This window comes from Loxodonta africana, chromosome 7 (genome assembly GCF_030014295.1).
Source record: "Loxodonta africana isolate mLoxAfr1 chromosome 7, mLoxAfr1.hap2, whole genome shotgun sequence".
Lineage (NCBI taxonomy): Eukaryota > Metazoa > Chordata > Mammalia > Proboscidea > Elephantidae > Loxodonta > Loxodonta africana.
In genome coordinates, this window is record NC_087348.1 from 39,326,818 (window position 1) to 39,341,561 (window position 14,744).

Here is a 14,744-nt window from a genome sequence, read left to right on the forward strand (position 1 = left end):
GTGCTGTACAAATGTATATTTTCTCATTTAATCCTTCCAGCATCCCTATGGAGTTGCTTATTTTATGGACGAGGGAACTGATACTTCTATGGCTGAGATCATCCCCCAGGGAAACTCAGGTAGTCAGTAGAAGAGCCAGGGTGTGAACCCTCAGGCAGCTGGACTCTAGTGCGCACGGTCTTAATCATTATACTTACTGCCTCACCAATGCCTGCACCCATTATTTTTATTATTGTAATATACAAAGAAAAACTCACATTGTCCAAGTCAGGAATATCCAAAAAGTATTCAGGATACTCATACGACATTCCCACGTTGTTCACTGAAATAAGACAAGATCATTAGCTGGCTAATAAATACATCTTAAAGATATATTGAAATAATAATTAAAGATATTAAGATGAAAGTGATATGCACAATTACATAAAATACTGCTTATGGCTAGAAAGTGACTTCCCACAGCTTTCTACCCATTCTAGAAAGTCCAGTTCAACTGTCACTTCCTTCATTAAGATTTTCTGTACCTCCCACCCAACCCCTGACAAAGGGACTCGTAATCTCCTTTCAATTTCCATAGTCCCTTGGAATATGCATACTCTGCCTTTGTAGCGCAGTTACTGGTAGATATTACATAATCCTTCTCTAGATCTTAAATTTTCTTAGTGTAGTAGAAAGTACCGTAGACTAGGAGACTGGAAACTTGAGTTCCAGTTATAACTGTTTCAGAAAATGTGTGACCTGGCAGAAGTTACCAAACGCATGCCCTCAGATTCTTCATCTCTAAAATAAGTGCTCATTTATTCATTCAACAAATATCTGCCACACACCTGTGGGCGAGACATGTGCTACGAACTAGAAAAACCAGAAAGAAAAAGAGTTTCTGGCATTGTGGAGCATATAACCTAGTAGGAAGACACTAGACAAAAAGAATTAAACAATTATTTCACTATAAAGTACCGAACACCAAAGAAGCCTATTCCTGGAGAGCCTGGCCTCATCTGGGAAGCGAGGGAAGACATCTTTGTGGAGGCCAGGAGGGTGGGTCAGGCTAAATGGTCTCTGATACCATCAAATCCATATTAGCCCATAAGGCCCTAAAAGTAAGAGGTCATATCTTAACCTGCCTTGAGTCCCCACCATTACCTAACCTAAGGCTGCGGGTACAATACAATCAAGAAGATATGAATACACGTGTATATATATATATATATATATATATATATATATATATATATATATATATATATATATATATATATAAAATTAGGTACATGATTTTAGTACTCAGATTTCCTAGGCTCTGGAAAGACAAAGGCAAACCCAGAATAAGGAGCATTTGCAGGGATCCAAATAAATAAATATAATTGCTTGGAATTTATTTTAGCTAAGTAAATAACTAATCTAATGGATAATCTGAATGTACTCAGACCAACAAATTATGATTTGGGGTTCCCTGCTATCCATATATGTCATCTACACCCTTATAAATTGCAATTGATTTATTAATGGTGTTCTTTATTCAGTTTTTTCTTGCTTCTTCTAGAAATTACAGACTATAATAATAAAGCCAACAATTACCCAGGGTTTATTAGGTACCAGGGACTGTTGTAAATGATATATAAATATACGTATTCATATATATTATTTTGATACACATACACATTAAATCACAACAACCCTATTGTTGTCGTTCGGTGCCATCAGTAGGTTCTGACTCAAAGAGACCCTATAGGACAGAGTAGAACTGCCCCACAGCGTTTCCAGGGAATGCCTCCTAACCACTACACCACCAGGGTTTCTAACAACGCTAGCCAGTAGTTTCTATTATTATTTCTCTTTTACAAAATAGGAAACTGAAAGTCACAGAGATTAAATAATCTGTCCAAGGTCCTAGAGCAAAGTAAGGCTGGGATTTAAGCTCTGGGAATTTACTTCAGAGTCTGGGCTCTTAACCACTATGTTAAAGTCATCGTATGCTTGCATTCAGTATGCAATTCAGAAAAATATCAGTAATAACTGGATAATAAACAAAAATCTGATAGCAATGTTTAATAAAACTGTAAAGTATTAGAAAAGAAAATTTCAGTAGCAAAAAGATAATGAAATTACGATCAGTTGGCTAAAGGTTATAAGGAATTGTGCCAGATAAACCTGATAGTAGTAATGGTAACTTTTTCAATAGGCTAACAAAATTAGTAGCTCAAAGGAACTCAGTAAAGATTCTATATGTAGCTGCAAGCCAGTCACTTGAGGCTGTGATTTTTCAAAATTTTATTTGCAAAATTTGGTCAGGATGGCTTGAACAAGATCATTGAAACCTGTCTGAAAATCTGTATGCAATGGATTATGGCAAAGCAAACTGTATTTAATTAGGATCCATGCCCATCTGAATAGAGATAACATAATTAGTAACAGTAGGTCCCAGTCTGTTTTTGTCCTATTTTTCACCCACCAGAGGTCCTAGGAATCCATTCTAATAAAAGATCTGTTAACGACTAAGATGAAACTAGTTTAAAGTGCAGCTTTATGCTCACATGACTTTGCTTCAACCATCTACAGCACTATAAATGAATAATTTATTTACAGCAACATTTAAATACCTGTTAAAATGCAAAATATTCTTTACAATGTCAATACAGGTAACAGAATCCTCAGAGTAAAGGTTTTGTCAAATTACAACATTCTTCAGGATTAAAAAAACAATTCCACCACATACAGAAAACCCCATCTCCCATCTCTCTCCCATATTTAGAACACTTTCTATCTTCAGATTCCTTTCTAACCCATGGAACTATTAATGCCACATTTCAAAATGCTAAAGAAAATAGGATAGTGTCATTATAAATCTTTTAAAATTCAGATTTTGGTTTAAAAAAGAAAATCATGAACTTTGTAAGCAGCCCAGTTGACTTCACAATCTTAACACACACGACAAACACAAAGTCAAGGTAATGAAGCCCAGGAACAACTAAGCAAGCAGGGAAGTGTTACTCTGGTTAAGGTTGTAACTTGGACTCTGTCTCTGCTAACTGAGCAAAGGAAAGCCAACAAAGCTATTTATTCACACAATGAAAATGTGAATATCTATTTAATATAGTTCTATTAAAAAACATGTTGAACATTGAGACCTTCAGCTCAAAGAAATAAATGGGATCATATACAAAGGATAAGAAGCCCTAGTGGCGCAGTGGTTAAAGCGATCAACTGCTAACTGAAAGGTCAGCAGTTCAAAACCAGCAGCGCTCCTCAGGAGAAAGATATGGCAGTCTGCTTCTGCAGAGATTTACAGCCTGGGAAACGCTTTGGGGTCATTATGAGTAAGGGGTATGCTTTTATAATCAAAACGTACACAAGAAAAAAAAATGCTAAAGCTGGAATAGATCTTCAGAGCATCAAGTTCAATTTCATGAGGGTAAGTACATGCCAAGGTCATACTGGCAGTTTGTCTTATACTAGAGATTAGGACTCTTAAATCCCTTATGTTCTCTCTAAGACTCTAAGAATCTCTTCTGCTTTACTAGATCCACATTTTGTTTGTGGACTGCATGCTACCCGTAATTTCTCTACAATAAGTAATCACCTCAGAGTGCTATCATTTATGTGTACATAGAAAAACAACTGTTGCTCTCAAATAGCTATTTTCATAAACAGCAGTACAGTGCAAATCTTTTGGAAAAGGCAAATTCAATTTTATTTTGAGACACTAGGTGGCAGCAATAACCAGACAGCAGGCAGAAAGCTTGCTGGGAACTGCGAAAGGAGGAAAACAGGCTTTGGGTAAGACCGAAAGATAGAAATATTTCCGTTATAATACAATCTCACTAACAGTGGGTGCATGCAATGCCATCTTTATATATTACTGGATTCATTACAGGATTCACCACACCAAACAATGCCACCAGTTGTTCCAACATTATTCAGATAGTCAAAATCCCTTTTAAACAGTAATATCTTAAATTAGCATTAAAAATCGGTTCCTTAGTGAGTTTCCTTGAACTCTTAAAGTGAGGCAACAGAGACATTTAAAATTTTTCTATTCAGGGACTTTCAAAACCCTCTTACTCATGTAACCCAGCATGTTCCATTCTTTCAGAAAATACAGGATGTCCATGCAATCTCAGAACTCCCAACACTATCCCAATAAACACCCCAGGACCTTCAGGAGTAATAAAACCTTTCCCATCAGTCTCTCATCTGAATTCTAAGATTGGGAAGAGCTCAAAAAAAGGGATGAGGCAGACAGAGAGCAGAGACAAAGACAGACCAAGAAGAAGGACCAGGTGGGTGGAAAGAGAATGGGGAGGCGGGCAGAGAATCAGCTCTAATACAGTTGACCCTCGCGGGGAAGGGCAATCAGTGAGCTATGTTCAGCAACAAAGACCTCTAGTTCCCCATCCAAACTTTAGAAATTAGTGTTGTATTTAAAAGACCCAGAATACCCATAGAGTAATTCTTAATGTTACATAAATTCTGAATTATATCATACTAGTTTTTTTTTAGTTTTTTAAAATTATTTTCATATCTCATATTTAAAAAAAAAAAAAGAGAGCATATAACACATGTAGAAGGAGATCTCTGCTCCTAAATTCATTTGCTGCTACAGCTGACCTCACTGGATTTAGAATCCCCTATCAAAACCAGCTGCTACAGAGATAATAATGTCATTAGAGAATTAGATTTTTGGTATCTGGGCTAGGCATGGAGGAGAAGCAAACAATAAATCGCTAGAAAATAAAAATCCATTTGTGCGACCACGGTAGTAACAGACAGATAACCACACACAGGTCAACTTCAACTTGCTTCTTGTTCCTCATGAATCAGAGACATAAAAAATTAAGGTGGCTTAAAAATACATTCCCTGGTGGGCTTCCCAATATGTATCGAATAATAGAAAGTATTCGTCTCTCCTCTCTTTCCTTCTCATTCTATCAAATTAGCAAATGTTCTTCATTCAAAGACTGGACAGGTCTATAGGGCCAACAATAACACATGTGAAGAATGGGCTTCACAGTTCAATCATGGATATAAGACTAATGGGCACACCAGCCCAAAAGCAAAGATGAGAAGGCAGAAAGGGATGAATGGAAACAGGGAACTTGGGGTGCAGAAGGGGAGGGCATTGACACATTGCTGAGTTGGCAACCAATGTCACAAAACAATACACAAATGAGAAACTAATTTGCTCTGTAAACTTTCACCTAAAGCACAATTAAAAAAAAAAATTGAGGAATAACAACAACAAAAAGAAAATGTTAAGTTTACATTTCTGTCACATTTGTAGTTAGGTGTCCTAATCCAATTCCAGCACTCAAATTAAAAACTAGACAAACGGAAAGCCTATTGTTGCTGTTGTTGTTAGGTGCCATTGAGTCAGTTCCGGCTCACAGCGACCCTATGTACAAGAGGACAAAACACTGCCTGGTCCTGTGCTATCTTCACAATTGTTGCTACGCTTGAGCCCATTGTTGCAGCCACTGTGTCGATCCATCTCCTCGAGGGTCTTCCTCTCTTTCACTGACCTTCTACTTTGTCAAGCATGATGTCCTTCTCCAGTGACTGGTCCCTCCTGATAACATGTTCAAAGTACTTGAAACAAAGTCTCACCATCCTTGTTTTCGACGAGCATTTCAGTTGTATTTCAAGACAAATTTGTTCTTCTGGCAGTCCACGGTATATTCAATATTTTTCACCAACACCATATTTCAAAGGCATCAATGCTTCTTCAGTCTTCTTATTCATGTCCAGTTTTCCAGTGCATATGAGACAACTGAATACAATGGTTTCAATCAGGTGCATCTCAGTCCTCAAAGTGACGTCTTTGCTTTTTAACACTTGGAAGAGATCTTTTGCAGCAGATTTGCTCAGAGCAATACATAGTTTGATTTCTTGACTGCTGCTTCCATGGGCATTGATTGTGGATCCAAGTAAAATGAAATCCTTGACAACTTCAATATCTTCTCCATTTATCATGATGTTTCTTATTGGTCCAGTTCTGAGGACTTTGTTTTCTTTATGTTGAGGTATAATCCATACTGAAGGTTGTAGCCTTTGACCTTCATCAGTATGTGCTTCAAGTCCTCTTGACTTTCAGCAACCAAGGTTGTGTCATCTGCTTATTGAAGGCTGTTAATGAGTCTTCCCCCAATCCTGATGCCCTGTTCTTCTTCACATAGTCCAGCTTCTCAGATTATTTCCTCAGCATACAGATTGAATAGGTATGGTGAAAGGATACAATCCTGATGCACACCTTTCCGGATTTTAAATCACACGGTATCCCCTTGTTCTGTCCAAATGGCTGCCTCTTGGTCTATGTACAGCTTTTGCATGAGCACAATTAAGCGTTCTGGAATTTCCATTCTTTAAAATGTTATCCATAATTTCTTATGATCCATAGTCAAATGCCTTTGCATAGTCAATAAAACACAAGTACAAATCTTTCTGGTATTCTCTGCTTTCAGCCAAGATCTACTTGACATCAATCAGCAGTGATATCTCTTGTTCCACGTCCTCTTCTGAATTTGGCTTGAATTTCAGACAGTTCCTGTTGATGGGAAACCCTGCTGGTGTAGTGGTTAAGAGCTACATCTGCTAAACAAAAGGTTGGCAGTTCGAATCCGCCAGGCACTCCTTGGAAACCCTATGGGGCAGTTCTACTCTCTCCTATAGGGTCGCTTTGAGTCAGAATTGACTCAATGGCAATGGGTTTGGTTTTGGGGTTTTTTTTCCTGTTGATGTACTGCTGCAGCTGCTTTTGAACTATCGTCAGCAAAATTTTACATGTACGTGATATTAATGATACTGTTCAATAATTTCTGCATTCTGTTGCATCTCCTTTCTTTGGAACGGGCACAAATATTGATCTCTTCCAGTCAGTTGGCCAGGTAGCTATCTTCCAAATTTCTTGGCATAGATGAGTGAGCACCTCCAGCACTGCATTCGTTTACTGAAACATCTCAGTTGGTATTCCATCAATTCCTGGAGGCTTGTTTTTTGCCAATACCTTCAGGGCAGCTTGGACTTACTGGAGTTCATTAATAAAAACTGTTTAGGAAGAAAATGCTACCATCTCATTAGAATTCAAAATAAACTGAATTTTTAAAAGCAGACTTCACTAATAGTGTACATACAACATGGGGGAAAACTTGTCCTGAATGAAGCTTTTGAGCTAAGAGTATGGACCTCAGAGTCTAACAGACCCAGGTTTTAGTCCTGGCTCTACTACTACCAGCTTCTAAGAAAAGGCAAGTGACTTCACCCACTTAAGTCTCAGGTTCCTCCTTGTATATAAAATGGGGATAGTAATTTAAGAACTAAATGAGGTAATATGCATGAAATCATTAACCTAATATCTAGGGATTATTAATATGTTAATAAATGGAGGAGGAAGAATTGTGATTGTCTGTGGTCATTATTTATTCAGCAAATATTTACTTAACTCCTACTGTGTGCCAGGCACTGTTCTAGGTGCTGGAGATGGAGCAGAGTCTCAGACAGTCAAGATCCCTGCTTTTATTATATATGACCAGCATTAAAGTGAAGTGCCTTCTGAAAGACACAGGCCAGGGCAGCAGTTAACCAGGATAGCTGTTTATACTAATTCAATTTATTGTAATTGCTCCTCTGCCCTCTTTATTTCATTCAAGTCAATCTAGTCTTATAGTCTACAGAGAGTTTGGGAAGTGATGCAGAGAAAAATTCCTTCTTTGCCTTATTTAACATATTGCTGTAGCTAGCACATGTTCCTACTCTGACAGATGATATTTGGAACACTATGTAAAACATTTTGCAAACTTTACAGTTTTCATACACTTGTGAGAAGCAATTTCTAAATAAAAGAGAGTTTACAAAGCTTTGAATTTGCAGTGCCTTTAATCAGAAACTGAAAATTAAGACAAAGGCAGAAGCAACACAATAGAACATTTCATTTCTACTGTTTAATTATCAATTGCTATGTGAGCCTCATTACAAAACTAGGTAAGACTCGCCATACGTGAACTTGGAAGAAGGCATGGGTAAAGAAGGATAACATGCAGTCAGTAGCTGAATCATACTAATGGGAGAAACATTTAGCAATTTCATGAATTACGGTTCTATTTACATTTCTGAAATCACAGCTAATTACCCATTTTTTAAGTTAAAGGTTCTGCTTTAATCAATACTATTAGTGGTTTACAAGTAAAAGGAAATACACCTGAATTTTAAAAATCTGAGGCTCACTTTAGAAATTCAATCTCAGTCAACACATCTAATGGAACCACAAGGCACTGTGCTTAGTCTGATAATGTTCCTGATGGAAAAAAAAAGAAAATCTATGTAGCTATCCTGCTTGCCATGAATGGCTATACCAGGCTTCTTCTACCTCTTTCAGTACAAAGGAGGCTCCCCTTCAGTGAAGAAGGGCATTGCACGCCAGCGATCCAACCGGCTAATTGAGTCTCACAGCCCTCAAAAGCTTAACATATCCCAAAGTGAAATCATCACTTTTCTCTACAGAATTTGCTCCTGATCCAAGGTTTCCTATCTTAGGGAAATAGCACCTGTCAGGTGAGACCTAAAAGTTGCTAATTACTAGTTGGCGTGACCTGGAGGAGTCCCTGGGTGGTGCAAACGGTTAAGCGCTGTGCTACTAATCTACAGGTTGGCAGTTCAAACCCATACAGAGGTGCCTCAGAAGACAGGCCCTGTGCTCTGCTTTCCAAAAGGTCATGGTCATGAAAATCCCCTGGAGGGCAATTCTACTCTGTAACACATGGAGTCACCATGAGTCAAAATTGATGGCAACTGATACTGGTAGTGGTGATTGTGGCTGTGACCTCGAAGAATGTATTTAAGTCTGTTTTATCTCTATAAAATGGGCATAGAAATATTAATATCCATCTTATAGGATGGAAACCCTGGTGGCATAGTGGTTAAGTGCTGTGGCTGCCAACCAAACAGTCGGCAGTTCGAATCTGCCAGGCGCTCCTCAGAAACCCTATGGGGCAGTTCTACTCTGTCCTACAGGGTCACTGTGAGTCGGAATCAACTCAACAGCAACGGGTTTGGTTTGGGTTTGGGTCTTATAGGATTGTTGAGGATTAAATGAGATTCATGCATAAAAATGTCTTAGCACGGTGAATGATACAGAAAAATGCTCAATGAATGTTGGCAAATAATAATTAAAAAAAAAAAAAAAAGCTCAATTATTATTCACTCTTTCTGCCCTTCCCTCATCAGAACTTGGTCCTGTTTCTATTTCCTAAACATTTCTCCAGTCAGTCCAGTTCTATTCATCTCCAATGAATATAAGCCACCAACATCTTATGTTTCATTGCCGCAACAGCATTACCGGTCTCCTTGTATTAATTCATCAATTCTCGTGCTCTTCCACTTAAGAGACAGAACGATTTCTCTAAAATTCTAATATGTCAACTCACCACTTGGAACTCCACAATGGCTTTCCGTTGTCCTTCCAATAAAGTCTTCTAAGCCTTTCATGATCTGGCCCTGCTTTATCTCCAGACTCATCTCTTGTCACTGTCCCTTTGCAACCCATGCTCCAGACTTACAAGTCTTTGTCAGTTCCTCCAACATGCCAAGCACATTCATCTCAGGGCTTTTGTATATGCTGCTGCTTCTTACCTGGAAACCCTTCCCACAACTCTTCCTCCAGCCTTAATCAGCCTTTGGGTCTCAACTTAAATATCACTTTCTCGGGGAAGTGATCTCTGATACCCTTACCTTCCTCAGTAACACATTCAACACTCTCTCAATTACTTGTTCAGTGGCTGTCTTCCATGAAAACAGGAACAATGTCTGTCTTTTTTTTTTTTTTAACTGCTCTATGCCTGGAACCTTGATTTTGATTGACTAAATCAATCAATCAACAAATAGAGAAGGAAAGCAAAGTTTTTGAAGTGTCCTAAACCCCTAAAAGGCACAAAAATCACTCCCTGGTATAAAAAAATTTCCCCCCCAAAATTATCATCCTATCATGTTCCTGTAAGCCTTTCCTATATCCCTAGGCTAACAGCCTCTACTCTTTGAGTCCATGACATTTTATACCTAAAACCAGTGGAAAAAACCCAGTGCCGTCAAGTCAATTCCGACTCATAGTGACCCTATATAACAAAGTAGAACTGCCCCATAGAGTTTCCAAGGGGCACCTGGTGGATTCGAACTGCTGACCCTTTGGAAAGGCCAGGTAGTGGAGTACTTCCAAGCATATGAAGTTTCTCTCTGGTGCCCTCTCAATTTTTTTTTTCCCCTTCTGTTCTTCCATCTCAGCAGCCCTCTCTGATCACCCATTAGAGTTTCCTTTTTCCTTCTCCACGCCAAAATGACTTCTCCATCTCTTCCACTAACTAAAATAGCCATTTCTTCAAGGCAACTGATCCAGCAAGAAGCAAACAGGTAATAAACTGAAAGTACTAATTCCACTAAGATGTAAATGACAGATGCCATCATCGGCCCTTTTGGAGATATTCACATTTCAAAAGAGGACAATATTAAAACTAATTTCTGATTAGTAGAGTTCCTAAGAAAGCAAAAAGACAACCTGTAGCCTGATGTATTTATTTTTAAATCCTCTAAAGAAGCAAAAGACTTTTCTAATTGTAATTTCCTTAATTAATTGGGACTGGGAAGCAGCATCACCTCCTAGCATGCTCAATTCCCCTTCTGTCATGGATTCAATTGTGTCCCCCAAAAATATGTGTTCACTTGGTTAGGCCATGATTCCCAGTATTGTGTGGTTGTTCTCCATTTTGTGATGGTAATTATGAAGGTCACATCCCTGTTCCAATGTAAAGTTTCCCTGGAGTGTGGCCTTTACTACCTTTTATCTTACAAGAGATAAAAGGAAAGGGAAGCAAGCAGAGAGTGGGGACCTCATACCACCAAGAAAGAAGCACCGGGAGCAGAGCATGTCCTTTGGACCCGAGGTTCCTGCATGGAGAAGCTCCTAGTCCAGGGGAAGATTGATGACAAGAACCTTCCTCCAGAGCTGACAGAGAAAGCCTTCCCTTGGAGCTGACACCCTGAATTTGGACTTCTAGTGTACTAGACTGAGAAAATAAATTTCTCTTTGTTAAAGCACTAGATGACTTGGACACCTTCCTTCCAAGCAATCCTAGATAAGCTTTCTTCAACATAGTTCCTACAGCCCCCTGGCTCCTTTTCCTAGGCCCACATCTATTCCTCTTCCTTTGATACTTTGGGAAAACCATTTCTGGATTTCAACCGAATTTGATAGGAGTTTGCCATGTAGATGCTAATTGGTCCTTTCCCCAAGCAGCTAAGACAACTTGGATCTTTTGCTAAGAAACTTTGAAAACTTAAGTATAAACAGAGACAGAGTTGAATGATTTTAACTATTCAACATTTCTCCTCAAACTGTCTTTTAGGGTAAATATTTTCAACACTCTACTATTTTTCAACCCAGAAAATATAGGGATATACTAAACTTTACACTTGCTTTCCAAGTATTTCCCATAATCCATAAGGGAACAAACAAATCTGTCTTGGAAGAAGTACAGTCAGAATGCTTCTTAGAAGCAACGATTGTCAGGATGGCGCAGGACTGGGCAGTGTTTCATTTCATTGTACATAGGGTCACTATGAGTTGGAACCGACTTGATGGCACCTAACAACAACATAAAGTTTAATGAGGAAAGTAGTTGCATGAGCAAGGATAACAAAATCAGATATATAAGCATTCAGTTGAGGGAGAAAGGAAGGACACTAATTATAAAATAACCCACCATGTATATTAGTATCCACTTATAAAAGGCATTGGAAAAAAAGAGAATATGGTTTATTTCAGCTTTAGTGATCAGAGATTATTTGGAATCGACTTTTACTATTTATACATATTATTGTTCTTAAAATAATACCTCTTATTAAGCTATAAGCAATGTGTATGGACAGGACCAAAAAGGTTGATGGATGATAAATAATCCTGAATACACCAAGGCAGCATGGCATCACAAGTCATGCTGTGCCCACTGGCTCTACAACTTATATAAACCATGACAATATGAGCAGAGAGGACCTTGAAAACATTGGGCATGGGGAAAATCTTGGTCTTGACTGCATTAAAAGCTTGGATAAAGCTATGTTTTTTTTCTTTTTTAAAATTAATCACAAACTAAGTAACTGTATTTTTTCCAGTGGGACCTTTCTATTTTTCCTTCTAGAATAAAAAATCTCACTCTTTTTAAAAGTTAAAAAAGTCATAGTACAGGCAAGGCAAATTTACCCTCACTTTGAAACAATTCAACCAACCTTTACTTGCTACAAATTCATCATCACAATCTCCTTCACGTGCTGCATGGGTAGCTTTTAAATCATTAAAAAGCCTTCCAGCCTTTTCCTGCACTAAAGAAAGGCTAAATAAGAACTGTATGCACTTGCTCCGACTTACCTACAGATTCAACTTAAAGACACACTTAGGAATGGATCTCATTTGTAACCCAGGGACTGCCTGTAGTGGAGTATTATCTGTGGCATGCTTCAAACCCAAGGCTACTCCTTCCTTTGGCCTTGGCAAATCACACCTCCCCACAGTGTATTGTGCAAAGTCCTCCAAATCAATTTGGTGCACATATGAGAGCCTCTCCTGAGGAATCAAGTAAGCATCATAGCAATCACATTTTGTTCATCAATTGTTTGCTTATTCAAAGCAGGACTGATGTCATTTTCTTTAAATAGTTGAAGTTTTATCAGCTTTCTCTAATCTGTATTTCTTGGCATTTGCTTGAAAGAAGACAGAGCTGCTTACTTATTTTACATAACACAGTTAAGAATCCAACTTCTCAACCTTAAGGATTTATAGAGTCTCATCAAGTTACGGTGACCTTACAGCATGAATTCACACAATTCATGGCTGTTTTCTTTCCATTTATCTTATCGAAAATTTATTGTTTCTTTTATGACAGAGGGCTTTAACATCTTCCTTTCTAACTCTGAAATATTAATTTTTTTTTTTTTTAATTAAGCACTGACAGTATTTTGGTGCTCAATGCTATTCAAACAGGTAGAGTGTACCTTGGTGGTTTATTTTTCCCTTCATCATTACTAGTTTCATTAATACCAGGTAGGAAAAATTCCTTCCTGTGAGTTAATATGGATGGTTAAATCTTACTAGAAATCAATCTATACATATATTATTTTAGGGAATATTATAAAGGTAAGACTGGTATTAAGCAGAGGAAGAAGGAGAATAAATAAGATTAGACAGAGGTATGTGGGATCTGAATGGGGGAAGGAGGGTGGAAAAAAAGAAGATGAAGTGGTAATCCTAAGAGGAAGAACACATATAAATAACAGGTCCCTGACAAGTTCTAGTGGGTTATAGCTATACTAGAGAAGGAAGTATAAGATTAGACTTGAGATAAAACCAAAAAAAACAAACCCACTGCCGTGGAGTCAATTCAGACTCATAGACTTAAGATATGACCTAGTAATAAGATAAAATTTAGATCTCAAAAGTTGTAATAGTTCCCTCAAAAATCTTGATGAATTAAAATTACAACACAATGTAAGTGTAAGATATTTACTAATAACTGTCAATAATAATCATTTTTTAAGGAGCCCTAGTGGCACGGTGGTTAAGTGTTACGGCTGCTAATTGAAAGGTCAGCAGTTTGAATCCACCAGCCATTCCTTGGAAACCCTATGGGGCAGTTGTGGTAGAATAGGAAGAAAACTAAACTTATACTCCAGTGAATAAGAGATGTATGTATGTGAAAGTGCTACTTAAAACTTTAAAGGATTATGTAAATGTTAGCTGTAATTATTTTTATTACGATCTATAATCAATTAGAAATAAAAAACAAAGGTGTGGGTGTGTGTGAGTGTTTTAGTAAATATTCAATGAGAACTGTTTAATTACAGTGTAATTTTAAAGCAGAGTTTCTCAACCTCGGCACTGATATTTTGGGCTCATAATTCTTTGTCGGGGGGCTGCTGTCCTGTGCGTTGCAGGGTGTTTAGCAGCATCCGTAACCTTTACTCACTGGGCCCAGTAGCACCCCACCCCCCACCCAGTAGTGACAACCAGAAACATCTCTGGAGATTGCCAGACATTGCAAATTATCCCCGATGAGAACCACTGCTTTAAAGCATAAGAAAACTCTAGGAATTATACTTAGGGCTCTCAGTACAAACTCAGGATGAGAAAAGATCACGATGAACTACAGCTATGATGTCCAATACAGCAGCTAGTAGCCACACTTTGCTACTGAGCACTTAAAATGTGGCCAGTCTGAACCGAGACATGCTGTGTCAAAGACACATGAGATTTTAAAAACTTAGTACAAAAAAAAAAAAGAACGCAAAGTATCTCAATAAATTTTATGTTGATTAAATGATATTTTGAATACAGTGAGTTAAATAAAATACATTACTAAAATAAACTTCACCTTTTTTAAACTTTTTTAAAAATGTGGTTACTGGAAAAGTTAAAATTGCCTGTGTGGCTTGCATTGTATTCCTACTGCCAAATGGGAGCAAAAAATATCCCTCCCTTTATGCTACACATCCCAGGCAGCATTTGATGAGAGGGTAGGGAACTGTGAAGAGCTCTGTCTTCTCTCTACATGCTCTGTATTTTCCCTGGGCGATCTCTAAACTCACTGCTTCAATGAGATTACTACTCCTAGATAACTATTCCCTAAACTCTTATCTCCAGGCCAGGGCTCTACTGAAACCTAAATCCATTGTCATGGATTGAATTATGTCCCCCCAAAAATGTGTATATCAAC

General features: G+C 38.0%; 1 protein-coding gene across 1 annotated transcript in view; it reads right to left on the bottom strand.

The window, feature by feature from the left end:
* HSD17B12 (hydroxysteroid 17-beta dehydrogenase 12) overlaps positions 1-14,744 on the bottom strand; it is a 191,922-nt gene that overhangs the window by 50,471 nt on the left and 126,707 nt on the right. Inside the window, exon 5 of the mRNA XM_003412269.4 lies at positions 258-322. Within this exon, the coding sequence (XP_003412317.1) occupies positions 258-322 (65 nt within the window). The remainder of the gene's footprint in view (positions 1-257; positions 323-14,744) is intronic.